Source organism: Coturnix japonica, chromosome 5 (genome assembly GCF_001577835.2).
Source record: "Coturnix japonica isolate 7356 chromosome 5, Coturnix japonica 2.1, whole genome shotgun sequence".
Lineage (NCBI taxonomy): Eukaryota > Metazoa > Chordata > Aves > Galliformes > Phasianidae > Coturnix > Coturnix japonica.
The window spans coordinates 8,095,108-8,117,436 of NC_029520.1; the positions used below are offsets into that span (position 1 = coordinate 8,095,108).

The 22,329-nt window shown below is 37.0% G+C and overlaps 1 protein-coding gene across 2 annotated transcripts in view; it reads left to right on the top strand.

The window, feature by feature from the left end:
- Positions 1–7,497, top strand: part of LOC107314412 (tesmin-like) — a 16,010-nt gene extending 8,513 nt beyond the window's left edge. For both annotated transcript variants that reach the window (XM_032444795.1, XM_032444796.1), the window contains exons 7-9: positions 5,520–5,602; positions 6,226–6,297; positions 6,796–7,497. In XM_032444795.1, coding sequence (XP_032300686.1) covers positions 5,520–5,602; positions 6,226–6,297; positions 6,796–6,988 — 348 coding nt within the window. In that variant the 3' untranslated portion in view covers positions 6,989–7,497. The remainder of the gene's footprint in view (positions 1–5,519; positions 5,603–6,225; positions 6,298–6,795) is intronic.
- Positions 7,498–22,329: the final 14,832 nt, after the last annotated feature.

The following is a 22,329-nucleotide window of genomic DNA, read 5'->3' on the forward strand; positions in this document are numbered from 1 at the left end:
TGTTGAAACTCTCTCGTTATTGTTTAGTGATGTTGGGTTTATTAAGCTGCCGTTCGTTCTCAAATCATTCCCTTCCCCTCTACCGGATCGCACGTGTCCGGGCCGAGCCGCACCGCGCAGTTCGAGAAGGGAGGTGCCTTTGTTCCTTGTCTCCCTGCGTTTGTTCCCTCTGTCACGGAGCGAGGTGTAGAGAGAACTCCGTGACACCACATCAGTGCTTCGCTCTTGATTTAGGAACGGCTTACAGTGTGTGTGCAGTCATACACGGTGATTGGTAAAATAAAGAAAAAAAAGGCTCAGCTGGAAGCCGTGATTGCACACCTGGTGGGAAGGCAGGGCCAACCCAGGGGAGCTCAGGTGTACGCAATACAGATGAGTGACTGGAAGGGGTGGAGCCAGGATTATTTTTTCTTTATTACCTGATCTTTATTTCATCAAGCTTAGTGGTAGGCAAACGGGGGAGGTAGCCTTGGTTAGTCGTTTATGTAGAAGGTAGTTATGTGTAAGGCTTGTAATCGAAGCAAGGGGATGTGCTGTGTTGTTTTTTGGGTTTTTTTGGGGTTTTTTTTTTTTTTTGTGTGTGTGTGTGGGGGTGGGAAGTGGAAAACTGTAAGATTAGTTATTTCCTTGTGTTATAGTAGGTACTTTCCCACATCGCAAAACTTCGTGTTTGTGCTTGTTATGTTTTGCAAATATCATAGCAGAAACTTTTTATGTTTTTAGAAAGCTTTATTTCTTTCTTAATATAGATTAATTCAAAAATAAGGGTTGTGTAGGGCTAACTCTGCGACCAAGGGAGTTAACAAAACTTTTTCTTTAACTTCGGAGGACTTGGAATCAGAGACTGTGCTCTCTCACTGAGAACAGCTCCTCATAACTCGGACATGGATTGTGCTTATTGCAAATACTTGTGATGAGACAATTGCAAGGGTAGCCTAAACGTGATTTCAGGTACCATCTGCTTAATGCAGACTATTCATATTTAGTATACTTACATGAGCTTGTTTCTTTCTTTATGGCTGTAGTGGATCTTCTGAAGAAATTGCCTAATTCAGCTTGTGCTCTGTAGGCGGCTTCTGGGGGAACGCTGAGTTTCCTCTGGGAAGCTGTTTTGCAATAACTAAGTGCACCAGTTGACATTTCTTTCCAGTGTAAATATTTACACAAATGTTGCTACTCCAGGATTCAGAAATTCAAAAAGACATAAAACAAAACATGTTAAGCAGAAGAAGTAATAGTCAGCTGTCCATAGTATCTGGTAATGCTGGTTATTCTGCAACATTTATGTGCTTATTTATAATTTAGAAATGCAAATAATTTCCAATTTTAAAGTCAGTTTCTGTGTGGCTGTTTTTTTTAAGGAGATGTGTAATATGTGAAGTAGTTATAAACTGTTCTTTTCTTCAGGTGTTCAGATCATTGTTACCTCCAGCTGAAGGTGAGAATAACTGTATTTATTATGATCAGTTTAAAGGAATGCAAAGCAGTCCTATGCAGTCAAACAACTTGTCTGATTGCTTTAATGGTAAGTGTCACGGGTGTCCGAGTGGGATAACTTGTTTATTTTATTAGTTTATTTGAACTCCTCTTTTAGAGTTAGAGAAGGTTGTGAATGTCCAAATGAAATAATTCCTGGATTTGGGAAGTAGCAGCACAAGCCCCTTCTGATAATGTTCATAGAGCTAAGAAAGTGTGATAGGAGGAAGTTTTGAAACAGGTCAGTGTGTGTTCATGTATGTTCTTGTTGCTTCAACCATGAAGTTCGGGCTTACCTTTGTTTTTTTCCTCTTCCTTTATAAGGCATGAAGTCTCCCAGCTCTCCTTTGTATGATAGCACTGTACAGTCTTTCCAGCAGAAGCTGACATACACATCAGCCTTTTAAGCATAATGTCGTTGCTAAATGATTTTTACCAGATGGTCTCCAGAATCCTTTTAGAGACATCAAGCACATATGGGAGCCTGTTTTTCGAAAGTCTGTTACTGGAGAATATTAAGTATTATTTTATAAGACTGTAATATTACTTTATAAGACTGTGATAGTCTGTAGTAAGACCGTGACATCAAAATCTCCTTGATGCTATGAATGAGCTCCTGGCATTAAAACCAAACAAAAGCAAACACATGTCTTAATAAACAAAACTTGCTTTATTTCACTTACTAGAATGCTCCAGTGGTGTTTATGGCTTGCCTCAGACTGGTGCTTCTGTCTATGATGAAATAGTAAGTATGCGTTTGATTTCCAAGCTCATGGTATGTGCCCAGAATTCAATGAAGATTTAAAGGAGTTCCTGTTAAGGTATAACACTTGTTTTTTTCAGACAGAAGTAAGAGATGCAATTAGAAATGTTATGGAGAATCATGAAGATGGAGCGATTTTTTTTTATTATTATTTTATTTTATTTTTCCAGATTTCAAATATTGACGAGTCCAACTGTGAGTTATTAGCACTGCACGGTGTGGTGGAGGAACCTGGATATTTACACAGAAATGATTCCAGCCCCCTGGTAATTTATGTCTGGTAATTGATAGAAGAATTATATGCTAAGTGCTGTTTTACATATAAAATGTTATTTTCTATTTCAAGGCCACATACAGTAATATGAAGATTATTTCATGAAGGAACAGTCTTGATTTACAGTCACATCTGAATAAGTGGCATAAAACATTGAAGTGAAATAGGGTTTGTTCTGGGTGGGGAACTGAACGTTAGGCCAATGTACTAGAAAACGAGCTAGAGTATGTTGTGCAAAACCTTATAGAACTGTTTAGAGAACCAGGAGGGCATCTCACCCCAGGGTGAAGAGCTACAGTATCGCAGCTGTTTCCAAAACCAAACAAATAGAAAGGGTCAGAATGCAGACACCTTTGTGTACAGTGATTCATTTGTCTGAGAGACTGCAGTGTGTGATGATGCAGCTTTATGAAGCATGTTACTCTTACGAAAACCATTCTGTGTATATGCTTAGAATTGCAGGTTCTTAGATGGGAGGCTATTGCTGTTTGTTTATTCCAGATGATCTGCCAACTGGAAGGAGGTACTCAAATACTCTGTATAAAGGATTGTGGCACACAGGATCTAAAAGCAATTCATCTCATTCCACAGTATGAAGACCAACATAATTATCTTCAATCTGGTAAGATCAAAGTTAAAGTTATGTCTAGCATGTCACATAGTAGATCACAGTTAACGTGCAAATGCAAATGTATGTGCTTATTTTCTTAATCAGCAGTGAGCAGAGGTGAGATGAAGCTAGTGTAGCTATCACAAGTTACTGTTTTCCTTTATTTTGTAACAATAAAAATCTAGACATTTAAATGTTATGAAAATGATGTAATGGACGTGTTGAATATAATAATGTTTTTTACTATACAGATCAACTTATGAAAAAGCACGCTTAGCAGAAAGCGCTTGCATACAGCTGCATTTACCCCAGCATACCACAAGGTGTCAGTGTCTCACTATAAATGAAGAGCATCATTGAGGGCTGTTGGGTATCCTGAATAGATTTTTAGTTGTTGTTTCTTTGTTGTTGTTGGTATAATAGGCTGAATGCCTCCTTTCTAGATAGAATTCTGGAAATTCATAAAATAAGAGCTTAGGATAAACATCTGTTTGGGTCATTTTTCATATCAAAATTTTATAAGTCTATGCTGTTTCTAATTAAATGTAATGTGATAGAGTATAAACATCTGTCCACATTCTTAGCTAAAAAATTGGTGAAGAGCTGAGTTGGTGAAGGGAGGATTTTTATATTGTCAGCTTTTTGTTGTTGTTTTGGTTTTGTTTTTTGTTTTTTACTCTAATTGAGAGAAACTTTTCTGAAGAAAGAACTTGTAGGTCCTTCTTTGATACAGTTTGCTCCCCAAGCTACACTGTATCAGGTGGTGCAAAAAGACAGATGCTGTCAGGAAAAAATGTGGCTTGGGTTTTTACTTTTTCTTAATAGAAAAAGTCAAAACTACCCATATGCCTGTATGCTTAATTCAAAAAGTTTAATGCACGCATTAAACTTCATATGTTGTGAGCAGTTTGTTAAATGTCATCTTTTCAGATGCAGGCAACCCTGTAACAGCGGTACTGGGGCAGTTTTTGCCTGTTTCGGGTGACCTGGATTTAAACAAACAAGAGGTAAAGCAGCTTTATTCTTGCCATGTATTAAGCAGAGTATAAACTTTCCTTCTCTTAAAATAGCTTCTTGTGTCTAATGTCAGGAGGTAACAATTGTATGCATTTTCTTAGGACAGTTTAGCTAGTTCAGACAGGTTAGTTTTACAGTCCTTGGTGCTTTCTGTGTTCAAATTCTCCAATTTGAGAATGTCAATAATAACAGGACTAGAAGTGCACTTTTCCGAGAGAAACATAAAATCCAATTTTTCAAACTTGAATTTGGTATTTATATAAGTTACATTATTTCTGAGAACTGTTCTACAGCTCTTTTGAGAGCTGAAGGAAAATACATTGACTTATACCAGACAGAGAATATTTTCTTCCAGTAGGATTCCATACACTGTTTTTCTTGACTAGGACATAGTAGTCAGTGAGTCTTCATAATTTTCTCAGTTTTTATTTGCTAAAGGAGTGGTAGAAGTGAATTTCAATTTATTTTTAGTAATGAAAACAGAAGACTAAAAATATTTGTGAATGTTTGATTTGCCTCCTTCTTCCAGCAGAGCTGGTAGCTAAAATCATTCAAATCTTTACCTGTTAACTTCTGATTAGTGTTACATGAATGTAATGTCAGAGCAAACACCGGAAATTGTTTGTGGGCAACAGCCACCCTCATAAAAGAGGAAATTAAAACCCCAAGGGCCAGATGGAGCAATGAACTATAGAGTTTTTCAGCACTAGAAGTAGTGTACTGACAAATTGGTACCTAAACATTCTAGAGATGTAGACAGGATTGCAGTTCTCTCTCTGATTTTCCCCCAGCCTGTTGTTCCCTAGATTTATTCTCTTTCTTACTTAAATATATTAATTTTCTTCTTCCTTATCTGCAGCTAAACTGATCACCAGTTAAAATAACTATCATTTATAAGTACTCACTTGTGCCTGTTTTTCTAGCCTATTATTTGTCTGAAGAGAAAATAGATCTGCATTCTGTTTTGGTGGACTGTAAGCCAATACATTCTGTTAAATTTTTAGTCTTCAACCAATGAGATGCTGTATTGCAGCTGAACATAACGTACATAATCAAGTCACTAGCCAGTTTTAGTTGATTGCTGCAATTAAAAGCAACTGAATATAGAGTTATCAGTACACTGGAAACAGTGCAAATACTGCAGCACTGGCAGCTCTTCTTGATCCTTTGCACTGGGAGAAAAAGGTATCCTGACATACTGAGCAGTTTCAAAGAGGAAATGCAAGCATTTTTCACATCTTTGTGCTTACATGAGTTTTATCACCGTATGTGGCAAACAAAGCATCCTCAGAACACTGTTTTGTATTACTTTTTTAATTCACAGGAGTCTCTTTTTAGAATGTAATATAAGCAAGCTGTATGTATTTTATCTTGAACAGTTTGACAATGAATACTTACAATCAGTAGCTAGCACTTCAACTTTCCAACCAGAATCGAATCTGCAAGTGAAAATGACTTCAGGGTAAGATGCTTGCAACACTTAGTCCATTATGAATTTTGAATTTTATACTGACAAAGGCTCTTAGACATCTTTGCATTTAATAGCTTCTCCTCATGCAACTTTGTAAGAGTGATTTCTGTATGTATCATTGTAGCCATTATTGCATTTACTGGTGGTCAAGGCTGCCAAGATTTCTTAGGATCAATGCAACCATGCTGTAAATGTGTCTGAAAAACATTTAATTTTCTGAGTTAATTGATATGTTTTAAAATATAATTAATGTGTGTTTAGCTCATTTTTCTAACACAAATGGGATTCTTCTAATAAACCTTAATTACAGATCATTTTTAAATACAAGGCAGATGCAAACCCGGTGTGACAGACGATAGTGCTTTGCAGTTGCACAGCAGTTACTGGGCTCTGAGTGGTTGCTGACCTGCCCCTAGTAGTGACAACTGGTGGATTGCAGGAGATTGGAGATTGTCTTCTCTTTTTGTCACTTGGTTTTTGACCCCACAGTTGTTAAAATAGCACTGCAATTGGTGTGTGTGTGGGTGGTGGGAAGGAGGAATGTATCAAAGTTTAGAAAGTATAGACCAGTTTTTTATTTGTAAATTTTTTTCTTCCTCTTTCAATCTGCGTAGCCCACCTTTTGGTTCAGGGATTAAAAAGTCTAAGAAACCATGCAACTGCACAAAATCTCAGTGTCTTAAATTGTAAGTAGCAGCCAATTAACATTTAATAAATATTAATAGCAGTGTATATTTGAAAGAATGAACATACAGTAAATTTGATGAGCAAGCCATATGGGGCAAAAATTGGTTGTCTGATTTTTTTTTTTTTTTTTCAGTTAAAGATCAACAGTTTATGTCAACTAGTATCACACAAATCCACAATTCAAAGTGTACTTACATGCTGTACATGCTGTGCTTACTGGTCAGCATTTGTGTAGATCGACTCTGTAGTGTGAACGCAGTGTTCCATGTGATGAATTAGAAAAACTCAGGAGCCAAACCATTGGAAGTAAAAGCTATTCTGTACAAAACTGAGATTTCTACAGGGTTGTGTCTCACAGTAACAGTGCCGCTATTCTGCTAATCTGAATCAGCTCTGTGCATTCCAACTCTTAGATAAGAGTTTGACAGTTTGCTTTTTAAATTATTTTCTGTATTTTAAATGAATATATTTTACACTGGTTTCTTTTTCCATGTCAGGGAACCAGCTGTATCTATTTCTTGGGAAGATGTGAAAGCAACGTGTGCCTGTCTCCTGGTAAAGGCTGAAGAGGCAGAAAAAGGAGGTTACTCTGTCTGTCTAGCTGAACGCGTGGTCATGGAGGAATTTGGGAGGTGTTTATCCCAGATCCTGCAAGTGCAATTAAAATGTAAAAGACTGAAAGTTGAATAATGTTCAACGTATTATGAAGTCAATGAGTAGTAATACTGATATATTGCTGTAGTCTAAATGATCTTACCTTGAATTTTCATTGATGATTAATTTCATTTACTTCAGCTGCATCCTTTCTGAATTATGCTTGTGTAAGTGAAACGTGGTGTTTTCTGGGCCAATTGTTCATTATTTACATAGACTCTAGTTTAAGTTTAACTTAAAATGACTTTCTAGAATGTTTAGGAGTGGAGAGCCAATAAGCACTGAGAAGGAAGTTGCTATCTTAGTTTGGTTGGTTTTGGTTGTGAAACAATTCAACCTCTAGTGATGGTAGGCAAATCTGCTAATTTAGCCCTGTCTTCTCTGATTTGGTAACTTATTTCTCATTGCTGCCATATTGTCATCTAAATGATTTGACAGATAATTTAAAACAATTAATGCACCTTGGTTTAGATGTTTTGTACTAGTTTAATATTTGCTTAGAAATTTTTGGCTTTAAGCTTGAAAGAATAAAGATATTCTCCATGTGTGTTGATTCCTAATTCTTGGTGGGATAGCAGATACGATTGCATGCCATTTAAAACTTGTTTAATAAGAGGTAGGGCTTTTTTAATGAGTGGCAGTTGATATATGGATAGATTGGGTGAAATGTCTTTGTTTTTAACAGCTGCTGCTGGGGATTGCTGAAGGTTGCTGGAGAAAATGGGTTCTCAAAGTGCTCCAAAAGGGATGTGGTACCATCTCAATGTATCATTCCTTCCTTGATTCTTCACTTCCTAAGACCATTTCCTTTTATTTTGGAGTTAATATCTACATAATGGCCTTGTCTTAAAATGTTTGTCCCCAGAGGTATTTACTATGAGGTCATGAAGTCAGCAGAGCACACACTCAATAGACTCTAAATAAATAAATGAAGAATTAAAATATATTTAAAGTTATTTTATATAATATAATACTTACATATAATATATAAAGCTATTTTATATTAATATATTAAAATATATTTAAAGATGAAGGGTGGGGAAGGTAAAGAAATTCCGCAGCCAGATGTGAATGGTAGAAGTACAAGGTGGAGAGATATAAGTGAACTACAAATAGCAAAGTAAGAAAAATGAGTTGGACAAGACTTGAACTACAGCTTTCAGCAGCACCCTTAGGCAAGAGCCATCTGTGATTTTTCTTAATGTATTTTTTTAAAAGGAATGAGCAAGCCCGTGGGTTCACAACTCCATGAACTGATTCTGTTTTAACCCTGAAGATAAAAGAAGTCCAGACCTTTTTGGAACTGCCAATATATCAGCCTCATCTGAAAATAGCAAGAAATCTTCTATTTATTTATTTTAAGATGGGTAAAGTTAAGATTATTTTGATGGGTGCAACTGCAAACTTATTTAAAGCAAACATTCTTATCAAACATCTTTTTTCTGCTTCAGTTTTTAAAAAACAGATCTATCAGAGTATTTCAAAGGCTTGTTAAACTGTTGTTAAGGTTTCCAGTGCAGGGGCTGTGGATGGGAAGATGCAGTGCAGTGATAATTTATGGCAAATAAGTTTTATGGATTTTGATACATTGGCTAAAAAGTTCCATGAACAGCAAAAATATGCAGCCTTGCTTTCCATTTTCATAAAGGAATTTGAGAACCGGTTTCAAAGTTACAAGAAAAAATAATCAATACTTGGGTTTAGTTGCAATTTCAGTCAACATAAATACAGTATTTGCAAATTCTCAAGAGGAATGTTTAGAGTGGCAATCCAAGATCTGACTGTGTCTCCTTAAGGGCCCTCTATTAGCCCTCTCTCACCAGAGAGAAATATCCCTTGCCTTGCAGTTAGGCCTTATTCATGTCACTGCTTTTGGCTGTATGTACATTTGTGAACAACTTTTTCAAGGATGAAGCATGGGAAGGTTGGGGGGGGAGGAGAAGATCTTTTTAATCAATAATCTCTGACAAATACCTTGAACTCATTAAGAACTGCAGCTACTGCTATTAGAACAGAGTGATATGTTAGTTTTGTTGCTTTTTTTTTTTTATATGTTTTGATTAAAATAAGTTTGTTACTAATATGCATTAATCGTATTATATTGATTTTATGAAGGTTACTCTGAAAGTAATGCTTCCTATTTTATTATATTGGCCCACAGTGTCAGAGGTGGATGTTGGTGGTGTGGCAGTAGAGGTTGAACCTTCCTACCAACATTTTGTTACATCTTGTTGCTGTGAGACAGATGGCAGCAGAGGGGCAGGCTGACAAAATGGTGTCTGACATTGAAGTGTTTACAAAGCAAAGGTATGGAATTGATGTCTATGGTGACAAATTGTTCCAAATACAGCGTGCAGGCTCTTGTTCACTGCTGGTGAGAATACATATCTAATGGTAGTGACTGTATTGAAACAGTGTTTTGTAGCTGAGAATTTGCTCTATTAAGTAGTTTTATTGTACTCTTTACACTGATTATAGTTTCCGCGGAAATAATTAGAAGGTGTTACTTTCAGGCCAATCTTTGCAGAAGCGGTATTGTTTGCAGATATGTCTTCATTCAGGGTTTCTTGGCAAGCCAAAAGGCTGGACACTTGTGATGTAATGCAGTATCAGTGGGAAGATAGTCCAGCATATTATTTAGAAGTAGCTCTTTTATCTAGAATTAATTGCTTAATTTAAGCACATTTGATGGGGGTAGTAAATAAGGTGTGTGGCACAGGAGTTTGGGTATTTGTATATTGGCTTAATCAGGGAATTTTCAAAAGGGGAGACAGTAGATGATGATGTATTTGCCTTGCATTAATATAATACTTTACAGCTTCTCCTAGTTGTCTACAGCACACAGAAAAGTATTTCTTCTCCTTGATATGTCACTGTTAGAACCACTCAGTGCTTAACGCTGCTACGTGCTGAGGCTAGATGCAGGCAGAGTGTATTCCCTTTCCAAGAGTTATAAATTCTCCTGTTTAATTTTGCATGCTCAAATTGATTGCTTTGGAATCATGAATGAATTTTCAGTCACATAAGACAGGGAATTATTATTTTTTCTTTTATAATATAGGTCTGTGTAGGATCATCTATAGAAATTTATGTTCTGCTACTTCCAAAGCTTATCTGGTGTTGCTGATGCTCTCAGTCTCTGACTCCTCCTGTATCAGTTTTGTTTTGAGTCTCTTGAGTTGTGTGTGAAATGTACAACAAAGCACTGGGAAGCATTTGGGAAATGTAAAGCAGGTGGTGTGTGGGCCCCTCTAAACTGCACACGTCATCATGGAGGGACTGTGTTTGAAGATGAGCAATGTGCGTGGTACCTTAGCATGAAGAGCTCTTTGGACTAATAAAATGGTCCACGTGTTGCCAGGCAAGTCTGTAGCAATGAGGTGAATATGAAGTCTAACCAGGAATTCAGATCAGTGAGCCAAGATAACAGTGTATAGGTGGGCATGGGTATGTCTGAGAAGTAGCTCAGGAAGGAGCAAAACACAAGCTTAAGCACACCTCCTGGGTGAACGTGGAGGCTTCTCACAGCTCTGGGATCCTCAGAGTGCCATCAGCACAGCAGGTATATTGCGCTGCTCAAGGTTGATTTGATTAGGCAAAGATCTGTTCAGTAGGAAGCAAATAGACAATGTGTCACCATTTTACTCTCACCATCATTCCTTCATGTGCCAATTCCTCCATCCTTGTTTGACAGTTTAAACCTTGCCTTTGTCTGCAGTAAATCAGCATATGCCTTTTAACAATATTCTCATTTTTCACTCAAAGGGACTTCCTGTTTCTAAATTGTCAGTACTTCACATCTAAAAACCTCTCCTGTTAGGCTATTAGGTTAGACTCAGATTGTGGCTGTGCCTTTCCCTTGTCTGCAGTATGTGGCAGTTTTTCACACTTCTACCCTAGAGGGTTGACGCTGGCTAAGTCTGGGCATCTCTACCTTAACAGGTGATTACTATTACTGAAAGTGATGGACTTTGAACACATACAAAATAATTAGATGTATTACAGTATGTTTTACTGCACTGACAGTGTTAGCAATCTTACTGTACGATGAAAATCTAGTGTCATAATTTGACTTCTGCCTTTAGGAGAATTTTCTTTGTTTGTTGTTGTTGTAGTTGTTGCAAGATTATTTTTTTTTTAAGGGTGAATTAAGTATTTTGATACCTATTGTGATTAGAATGCATATGTCTGTTTGGTATCTTAGACTGTATTCCTGCCTATGTGGCAAAGCAACATTAAGCCAACATTCTGTTGAGCTGTGTGTAATCAATAGGACAGGATACATGGAAACCATCTGTGTACATGTACCCATTTCCAAATGTTGCAGCATGGCAACCTGCTGTGGCATACTTTGTTTACTTACTATCATTCCTTTTAACAGACACAGTCAGAAACTAATGAAGCTGTATCAGAATGGCCTTTTGAGATGTGCCAGTAGTTAAATGTTCCTAATACGTTGAAAAGCACAGAGCTCTGTGCTTTGTGGTTAAGGAATAACACTGGAACTTTGGAGAACAAGGTTGTCCTAGCTCTGCTAAAGGTTTTCTGGCAGGCTCTAAAAGAGATTTGCTGAACTTCCATGGCCTTGTTTCAGGGAAAAGGGCCTTCCTGAAATAGAATTCTTATCTGTAGTATAAAATGGGATGATAGGGTCCCTTATGGTTTTCCTTTAGTCTTTCAGTTGTTTCAGGCTCAGTCCATAACACATCTAGCCCATTTAATTACACGGGATCATAGTCAGGTATTTACAACAAAGTAGCAGATTCTGAGTGAGCACCTAACCTAACACAATGGGTCTCTGAACTGAGCCTTCTACTGTTGCAGAAATTGCAGACATAATGCTAATCTTTCACAGAAAACAAGAGGCATATGTTGAATTTGCAAAACCCTGTAGCTTCCCCTATAAGCATACCCCGAAAATGATGCTTTCAGAAATTTTCATTATGGTGTGGATTTTTTCCAGTTAGTGTTACCCACTTCAGAGACCAAATGTGACTCATTATTGAATTACTACAATCTGTGCTGATGTAGAAGCACCCCCGACACATCTTGTTATGAGCCATTTTTTCAGAGTAATTGCATTAGTAATAGCCGATTACACAGCAATCTTGTGTTCCTACGAAATTAAGGTAATTACTGTAGCTAGAAACACATCCCTCTGTATTCTGTCCTGGCAAGGAAGCTTGTAAAAGGCAGCGCAATGTTTCAATTCTTTGTAACAAGAGAAACATGAAGCTATAATTACATTATTGGTGTGGGGGAGGGAAGTTTTTACAGGTGAAAGGAACACAGAAACAAAATTGCAGTTTGTAGCTACGCATTCCTATTCCATAAAGGAATAAATAATCTCTTGTATTTCGGCTCTCTAACCAGTATGGAAGAAATGTATTTGAAATACATGAATGACTTTGTGTTCTCTGTTTTGAAAGCCATAGATATTTGCCTTTGAAGTAGATTTATTGTGCGAAAGATGTGTTCTTCTTTGATCTGGATGGTCCAGTAAATCTGATATGGATTTATTGTTATACTGAATTAAACATTTATTAATGTGTTCATGTGGCAAACCTCTTCAATACAGGGGTCAGCCTATAATTAGTCTATGTGCAACAGAATTTAATTTGTGCTGCAGCTTATACCTTTTTTGTGTCTTGGGAAAATGACATTTCACATCAATGCAGTGTTAGCTGTTTAATATATCAGCTGGAAAAAAGCAGACTAACTATCTCAAATAGTCTAGGAAGGGTATTAGTCTCTACACACGTACTATGCCGCATCAAAATTCATAGAGGGTACCACTCTGTCATCTGACAATTGCGGCTTGTATTTGGTTTGAGCAGGTGAAAGAATGTTGCTCAGTCCAAGTACTCCTTGCGGATTTTACTTTCTGCTGCCTTAATGTGTCATATTTAAATTGCTGAGTGCAAGGTGATAGCCCTGGAGTAGAAAGAATTGCTCATTTGTTTTCCTTTATCACAGGATATGCAAAACTGACAAGAATAACAGTGCTCCAAATTGTTTTGATTATGAAAGTCCACCGACTACATATGGATTGTTCAGTCAACACAGCAGATGGAAAAAAGTGTGAGTCTAAGCTAAATTCATTTGATGCAGGTGTTGTATGTAGTTGTCACTTACTACATAAACAGTGCTTAGGGTGAAAGAAGTGGCTCCTTTCAAATCATCAGAAATCACATGGAATCAGAGTAGCTACTTGAGAAACAGTGTTGTTTGTTTTTTTTTCCATGAAGAGTAGTGATGAAAGAAAATCCTGTGGTTTTTGTGACACAGGACTTCTCCCAGCAGGACTGTGGAAAACAACTTCATTGTGAAGCTGTCACTATTTAGTGTTCACTTATCCCCATTTTCATATCACTATTCCAGCCTAATTTCATCACCGCATATATTTTCTCTTGTGCCTGGTTTAGAAGCCTATTAAGATTTAAATACTGTCAAAAGCAGAAGCAGGCAATTCTCGAGACATACTGACTGCGCCGAATCTAATCATCATCATCAAAGGTTGCTGCTGTGATTTGGAAACTGTCCATGTTACTGCGGAAATAATTATGGAAAAGGTACACATTATGGATTGTCAGAGTCCAGTAATAATGTCTGAGTTGTTAATACAGCTTAATTAGTCACTACAATTTGTAAAATTCAGTGGCAGTAAATATTTCCATTTTCCAGACATTTCTGAATTAAAGGGGGGATGCTGTTCTCTCTCTAGGAGCAGATCTGTCGCTGATCTTTTTTTTTTTTTCTTTCCAAAAACATGTATGAATATATATAATGTGCACACACATGTGCATAAATACCTTATGCAGATTATTTTTTTTTTGTCTTCTGTAGAAATGTATAGGCAGATCATTCTGTCATTACGTTATTTTATCATTTTTCCTTCATTTAAGAAATGCTTGGGTTTCTTTAGAGCTTCAAACATTTGTTTTTTACTGAGCATCTGTCTTGTAGAACCACTTTGTCCAGTTCTGCAACTTTCACATACTTTTTTTTAACTCTAACTGCATATGAGCACATTTAACAGCTGTCTTCTTCATCAGAGCAAGATATAAGGGCTGTTGTAATAATTTCTTCCATGGAGCTGTCCTTGCAATTGGAGTTTCTAGTAAGATTTTTCAGAGCCACACGGGCCATCTTGAATATGCTGTTTTCTGCATTATAGTAGAAGTAAATGGATTACATACAAGTATGTGGATTTAACTTTGTATGGAACAGCTGTCTTGTTAGTATGGCGAGTGAGAAACTAAGGTAACTTTTCAACAGGTAAATAATACTTACCATTTGTATAGAAAAGGTCAACAGCTTTCTTGTTTAAGTAATATTTAGAGAATGTGATCATTTCCACGTGTTGTGCTGTACAAGATACTCAGCATTTGCTGTGAGACTGACAACTGTAGCTGCAGGGAGATACCTCATCTTTGGCAGACTGGTACGGGAGAGTGATACACTTAGAGACAGGGAGAATCAAAATACAGTTCATGAAGTTAGATCAATATTGTAGTATCACATGTGACAGGTTTTGGAAAGAGCTTCTCTAAGTAGAGCCAAAAAAATGCCTATGTTTTGAGCCCTGCTGCTTTCCACAGACAACTAAGAAAATTATAAAGGTACTCAGAAGCTTGTAAGTTATTTCTGTTGTATCTTCCATATAATGTAAGGAAAAAGAAAACAAGATGAGTTGTATTAGTAAGCATTTAGTTTTATTGACTTTCAAATGTAAGTTTAATGAAGATTTCTCTTTGATCAAGGTGATAAAGCGCACACGCATCCTTAAAGAGTCTTACACTGTGACATTTGCAGTATTAACATCCTGTTAAAAATGTTATTATTGTTCCCCAGAATGAGATGTTTGCAGCTTCGTTTTACTCCAAGCATCTTATGTCCATGTTTTGGGCTTCAAATCATCTGATTTTCAGAATGTTCAGTGGTGTTGAACACAGCCTGAAGTTAAAGAAGGAAAAAAAACCAAGAACACAAAGTCATATATATTGTCTGGACATTCTGTAGAAAGCAATGTTTGGTATCTATGATTCATTTTCATAACCTGTTCGAGCTGTACTGAAGATGAGGTATTTTCTCTGGCATCTTCAGATATTGGGTTTGGGTCCTGTACCTGTGCTACAGAAGCTGCAGATGTGTATCTGTCAGTCTTAAAAGCCTGGAGTTCTATTCTTGCTCATATAGAAAGTATGCACTTATCTAGTCCTGCAATAGGGTGCTGAAAGTGCAACCTTGAATGTTCTTCATAGGCCCAGCTGAACTGTGGCATTTTTCTCCACAATGACAACCCAATAGTGTGGAAAGGGCTACCTATGCATGAAACTGTTTTTGTGTTACTTCTGGTCTATTTTCCTTTAACTTTCCAACAGTAACACTGTAATCTATATCATTTAAAATGAAGCCATTTTCCTTCTCTATGTCTGGCTGAACTGGTGCTGGGAAAACTCGTTCTCCTTTGTGCTTTGTTTCTGCCACTAATTTTCTGTTAATTATTGTTTCTACAGTCACTATTCTAGAAAGATCTTGGTGTGAATCTCTCCATCTTTCTCTTTTCTTATTCCCAGATGTCTTCCCGCTATAGTCTTTTTCCTTTTTGGCTGTGAAGGTGCACTGAACTGCTGCTGGCCTTTTCTTGACTCTGTTTATACAGAAAGACCACCAGTGTTCTTTTGGTGTTTTTTTTCCCAATAAATAGTTGCTTTCTTAGAATACCGATAGTTTTGGAGAGAGGGCATTGCTGTGTGCTGGCTCAAGTTGTAAAAGGCAGCAGCAGGTAGAGAGTCATTCTTAGAACTCGGAAAAGTCCTGTCCTCAATCTACTTTTCCCTAAATTTAAGTCTGCACAACAAGGTTTTGCTTTTGTTAAGATAGGAGTTGACAGAGAAATGGCTATAGGTAATACACTTGCAAATTATCAATGTTTTTCTTCAGAAATTACTTTTTAAAAATGCACTGAAGTCATCCAGCTTAAGCTTGTAATACTGTTCATCCTCTTCAGAGGTGTATCTCCTGCCATCTAGTGATAAATGAGAGAGAAAAAAAAATCAGTAAAAGGGTTCCATTAGCAGCTGCATGCAGTACAAAGCAACAGTTATAAATTTACTATGTATATGAGGAAAACCAGACCTAGACAGAGGAACAAATACTTGTGTGGCTCCAACAGAACATCAATGTTGATTTTAAAAGGCAAGATGCTGGTCCTCACTTAGTTTCTCTGCAGAGCATAGTTAGATCTTTTTACACTGCCCTTTTCAAACATCTGTACATTCTTTGTAGTGGCTATGGGAAGTATAGATATGCACAAGAAAGAAAGTGAGAACTCATCACTTGGAAAAAAAAAAATCCATTCTGGGAACCTGGTGTCAGCTTCATGGTTTGCTGTGGTTAGAAGCAGAAGATGTCTATGCTACTTGTCAGAGTTTCTTGCTCTTCAGGTATCGCTGTCACTTGTATATGTACAAAAGAGATGAAAAATTCAGGATGCATCTCCCAACTCGTTCTCATATTCAGTGTACAGTGCTTTTGGTCAGTACTTCGTCTGGTGTGATTAGGAGAACAGTCTTGGACTCCATATTCTATTTAGATTACAGATTAGGTCAGTGTAACTATTTGATGATTGCATTTTGTGACTAATTTAGGATTTGGAAAGAAGTGATGTGATCACAGACCAGAAATTCCTCCTTTACGGAATAACCCAGTGACTTAAATTTAAAATATTATACCTCAAGTCTACTGTGTATGCATCTCAGAAACATTTTGATTTCTCATTGAACCACTTCAAGATAATTCCAATAATATCTTAGCCTAGAATGAAACTCCTAAAGCCAGACGGACTTCATAAATTAGCAATCATAGGGCATGTAGCATTACAGCAATAAAAAAGAAACCCCCCCACCAAACTCTTTGACCATCAATCGCTCTTTGAATTGTTTACTCAATACTGTACATGTATCCTGGAAGTCAAAAGAGTAGATCAGCTGTAGTCTTCGATCTCTAGAGCAAATGTCACCTGAGTAATATCTGAAGATACTGAGTAGGTGTACTATTGAGCCTCTCTTCAAGTACCTCATTAATTCAAATGTCTTGTTTTTAAAGGTATCTTTAGAAGGGCTGCCTACTCAGTGACATTCCGTTGGCAAACAGAAGCCAACTTCACATTCCTCTCACTTATTACTCACAAGCATTTGTCTTTTTCTGGTGATTTAGTATAAAGAGATGGTTGTGTACTGTGAAGATTCCTCTAAATTCCAGCAAAGCAAAACATTTATTTTTTATCCAAAAAAATAATCAGAACTAGTATTTAAAATGCTGTAATAACACGCGTTGTTCAGTTTGCATGTAGGCAGGTAGATCAGTGTTTGTTTATATTTGGAAGGTTGAATAAAATCAGGAAGATAACAGAGTATCAGCCCAAAACCATCAAACTGCCACAGAATTTAAGTATGTTGTAATTCTGCAATTAGTGCTATAGGGTTTCTTCATGAGAGGCATGTGTAAAATGAATATATATGAGTAAACTATGATGCTATAAACATAAAAATCTGCTAAAACAACTTACGTATAATGTAAATAAGCTTACAAGAACTTTCTTATAGCAATTGCCTAATATAGGATATTGATCTGCATTATTTCATTTGTCATAGCTGTTGTGTCATAAGCAATTTGATTAACATGCTTTGATCTCAGTGACATTTTAAAAATCTGTTAACATTGTAGAAACATAACTTCATTGTTCACAGAACAGGTTTTGAATGTTACTTACAGCGTCCTTTGAGTTTCAGAATTGACTGTGGGCCCCAGTTTGGTTTTTTTGTACCATTGTACAATGTACATTTTTGTACCATTTGTTAATTCACCAGAAACAAACCCTCTTACACCGTAAAGCTATTTTAACACTGTTTACCTTTGGAGCACACCCAATTTCAACTATAAGAAAAGCCATGAAGATGACAGAAGCAAAAAGCACAACAGCTTTAATTTTCTGAAAGAAAACAAAAGCAATATTAGCTATCTTTTAAATTTCCTGAAGCAGTAAGGAAAATGAAACAGTGAATATTATGAACATCTGCACGCATGCACTCTATACTTCTTACCATTCTACCACGACTTCTGTCAGTCTCTTCTATCATCCAAATACGGTCAAAGATCTGCTTTGCTAGTTTCTCACGTATAAATATCTCAAGTAGCTGACAGTGATAAGATGTTCAAATCTCAGTTCAGTTGGTCACGGTCCTTTAGAGCTGCCTGTCTTGAAGGCAATAATGTATGCATGCAGATTTGCTGGGAGAATTAGGTATAACGTATTTGCCACCTTTCGTGATTAAAACTAGAAATTATGTCAGGCTCTTTTATACCAGAGTAGTTAATGACTGTTGGCCCCAGGAGATCTGGGAACAACCTGTACCTAAAAGAAAAACAACAACAAAAAAAAACCAACCACAAGTTGACTAAATGTCAAGCATTCATAGTAGGCGGTGCACACATGACATCGCAATATTCAGTCCTGTTTTCTACTACAACAAAAAACAAACTGAAGTACTTTTCTCTCTTTACTGACTCTGCTTCCTGTGTGTTTTTCTGTCACATTCTTCTTGTTTTCATTTTAATGTTGTGATGTCATAGAATTCATGTATTTTTTGTAAAAAAAAATTATTTTCACTATCTTCTCATTAGATCACAAATTTATTATTTTTAGCTTTTTATTTATGTTTTAAGCTCATTCCATAGCAGTATGTCTTCACTTTTTTGGTGCTCCTCTTTCAGGCCTTTAATCATTGGATTTCAAAAGCAGTGACTGTATGTGATTACACTAACTGTAGTACTCAGAAAGAAAGTAATACTATTTTTTTTTTCTGTTTAAAGGTTTTTTGTTGTTGTTGTTTTTGTTTTTATCCTGTTTGAAATGATGAGGTGTTGTAAGGGAAATACAAGCTGCTGCTTGAGCCAGTGGCTGAGCACCTGGTGGAAAGGCAGGGCCAAACCAGGGGAGCTCAGCTGCCTGTAATGCAATGCAACTATGTGACCAGAAGGGTAGAGCCAGTATCTGCTTGTTGCTATGCTTGAAAACAGTTTCTAGAGTGAGCTGCTCCCAAGGTGTGAAGTGAGGCTTACTTGCCTGTTGTTCCCCTTGTCTCCTTTCTTGCCCTCTTTAAAATAGGAATGACGTCTATTTTTCTCCAGTCTTTGGGCACTTCTAGTGGCCACAGTCAATCAAGGATTGTTGAGAGTGTCCTTGCAGTGATATCTGCCAACCCCTGGGGGTACATTACATCAGGGCCTGTGCACTGTCCAGTTTTTCCCTGACCTGATTCATTTCCATCTCGCTCCAGTCTTTCCCCTCACTCTTCCTGGGGAGGTCTGGATTCTTGAATGCCAGACTTGCTAGTAAAGATTGAGGCAAAGAAGGCAGGTAGCCGTTTCCTTGTCCTGTGTATCCACTCACTTTTAAAATATATCTATATATGTATGTGTATATATATATATATATAACTATAGAAAATACAGTTGCTTCGTTTTGCTTGGGTTTCATATTTCAGTAAAAAAAAAATGTACTGAAATTTGGAGACCATCACTGCGGGACACTTCAAGTCTATTTGTTAACATACTACACCTTTTTGTGATGTGAATGTGATATAAATTTTGGAACTTGAAAAGAGGAAAAATCATGTCTCCAAGTGAAAACTTAGGATCATTTTAACTAACCATAATTTAGAGTTCCAGGAGCTGGATTATTGGAGGCAAGAAACATAATAGTGGCTGCTGAGCAGGTCTTTGTTTATTAAAAAAAAAAACAACAAACAAACAAAAAACAACAACAACAAAAAACTGAGAGTGATATTTGATAAACCAGTCCTTGAAGGGATAAAGTCTGGCATATTACCTATATTATGGGTGATAGAAAAATAGAGTTGCAGGTGGCTTTTTGTACGCTTCTGCTTCTTGTGGGAGAGACATTATGTCAACTTGGGAGCAGGTGTTACTTGTGTTCTCCAGAAGCACCAGAGAGTATTTTGCATAAATTTACTGTGAGTTGGGTCATTAAAACTAGAGGCAATTTACAGCTAAGGAGGTTAACTCTCTATTAAGCTAAGCAGCTTTCTTAAATCAGGGAGATATTTAGACTATCTGTATGCTACTTTGTTATATGTTGGATCAAAACAAGGCAAAATCAACTTTCCTTTCCATTTTGGCCAGACTCAGACTCCACGTAAATTAGCAAGATTTTCACTGGTATCAGTTCCAATAAAGCCTCCAATTTGCAAACTGTACTGGTTGTTCTGGCTGTCATGGTTTTCCTTGAAGGCTTGTCTTTTGGAATCATCACATTGGCTAAAATACTTGATAGTTGGTTTTAGAGTAGACGTTTGATGTTCATGGTTGTGGAGATGTTGATAATTTAGTGTGTTTTCTTTACGTGAAGGATCTAGAACACCTCAGCAAGTCTATTCTTAGTTTGCTTTCTTGTTAGTGTAATTCTTATTTGCAGTGGCTGGAACAATACCTGTGATTAGGGTTGGCAATAAACCCTGTTATTTGATTTCTAGGCTGCCATATCTTGAAAGTAGTGTAGTTTATGATTCTTTCTGCATTAACTATCTCTCCCTTACCTCTTAGTAATGGACTATACTTTTCTTTGCCCTTCTGTGTAAATACAGGGATGCTTTCTCTGCTTCTATTTTTTCTTTTTTACTAGTTGTGAAACTCTTTCTCACTACAGCCACCTCAATCATATTTGTATGCTAGACAAATATCAGCGTGCACATATACGTATGCCTGTCTGCCCAAGATTTGAGGCTCTTAAGTTTTATGAATATCTTTCCTTTGTTTGGGCTAATTTGCTCCTGAGGGTTATTACAATGCATGTTACCTTTTACTTGCAACATAATGCCATTTATGCTATATGTAGTATTAAAAAATAACTCCACTCATGAGATAGCAGAGGGATGTCCAGTACAGTTATTCTGCTTGGGCTTACTCTTCCTTTTGTTAAGAGTGATCTCTGTGATTGCTCTTACCTTGTCTATGTTCTAACTGCCCCCTTCAGTTGTATGAATCTAAACCACATGCTCCCATATTCTTTCCCCTTTTGAATTTAAAGATGTCCCCATTGTACTCTAGCTGTTTCATAGATTGTCATGCTGTTTTCCTGTGTCTGACCAGCCACAGGCCTCATTGCTGTAGTATTTAGTTCTTAAAATGATTCAGTGAGGTACTGCAGGAAGACTCCTTCACTGAGGGTCTTTAACAGGTGTTCCACCATGTTGCAGGTCCCTTTATCTTCCTGTGCAAGCTCAAAACAAGTTTCCTGGTCACTTCTTCCTGAGTTTCAGGAGGGGATAGGTAAACTTTTGTTACAGACTCATCCTTTTTTTTTTCTTTCCTGTTCTTCCAAAATAACAATTTGACCATGGAAACTTCCATAATGTCATTTCAGTGATATCTTTGATCATTTGTTAATAATATAATCTTATTCACATCCACACAATGATGCTAGCTTAACTTGAAAGGCTTTTTACCTGTACCCACTCTTATATATTTTTCTACCTTATTCAGTTTATTCTTCTTTTTTAGTACTGAGTTGACTGGATTTTTATTATCTCTATGGAAAATACAGAAGTTACATAAGATGAGTTAAGATAAAGAAAGGTATAAATTTTTAGATTGGTTTCTGTGAACTAGCTATTTCAGATCATCTGTATTGTGGTGACCATTCAGGACAATAAGCACTCTAATGGCATTAATAATGTAACACAATATGAAGTGTATTCATTGTGCAGAAGACGTATGTGGTATTTGTCTATGATGGATATATTAGTATATGCTGATACAAGAGCTGAGGGCACCCATAGCCCCTTTAATCTCTGTCAGAAATGTCACATTTTGAATGAACTCTGCAAAGTTATAGGCTACATGAAAAATATTAAATCAAACCACCTTGAATATACAGGGCCATAATGAGGAATAATTAGGCATTTCTGCCCATTTGGATTCTGCATTCATCTACTTGTGGTACTGTTTTCTAGGGGCTTAATCCTGAGCATGCTGCAGGGCTATGCTGAAACTGTTGAACTGAGATTCAGATCTAATTCACTTGTGAGGAGCAGATGTCCCTAAACAGCATTTCATTTTGCATGCTGTAGACAAAACTTTAGTACTACAGGGAATCAAGATTTGTTCAGTGCTAGACCCCAGAGTGCATCTCCCTCAACACCTCCTGGCAATTAGGCTCCTTTCAATACCTAATGGGAGCACTTTACCTGGGAGGAGATTTTCAGCTGAGGCTCTCATGCATAATCATTTGCTAAATCTATGTTGCAGTCATTGCAAAAATGCTTGACACTGACTTTGACACTTTGCTTTGT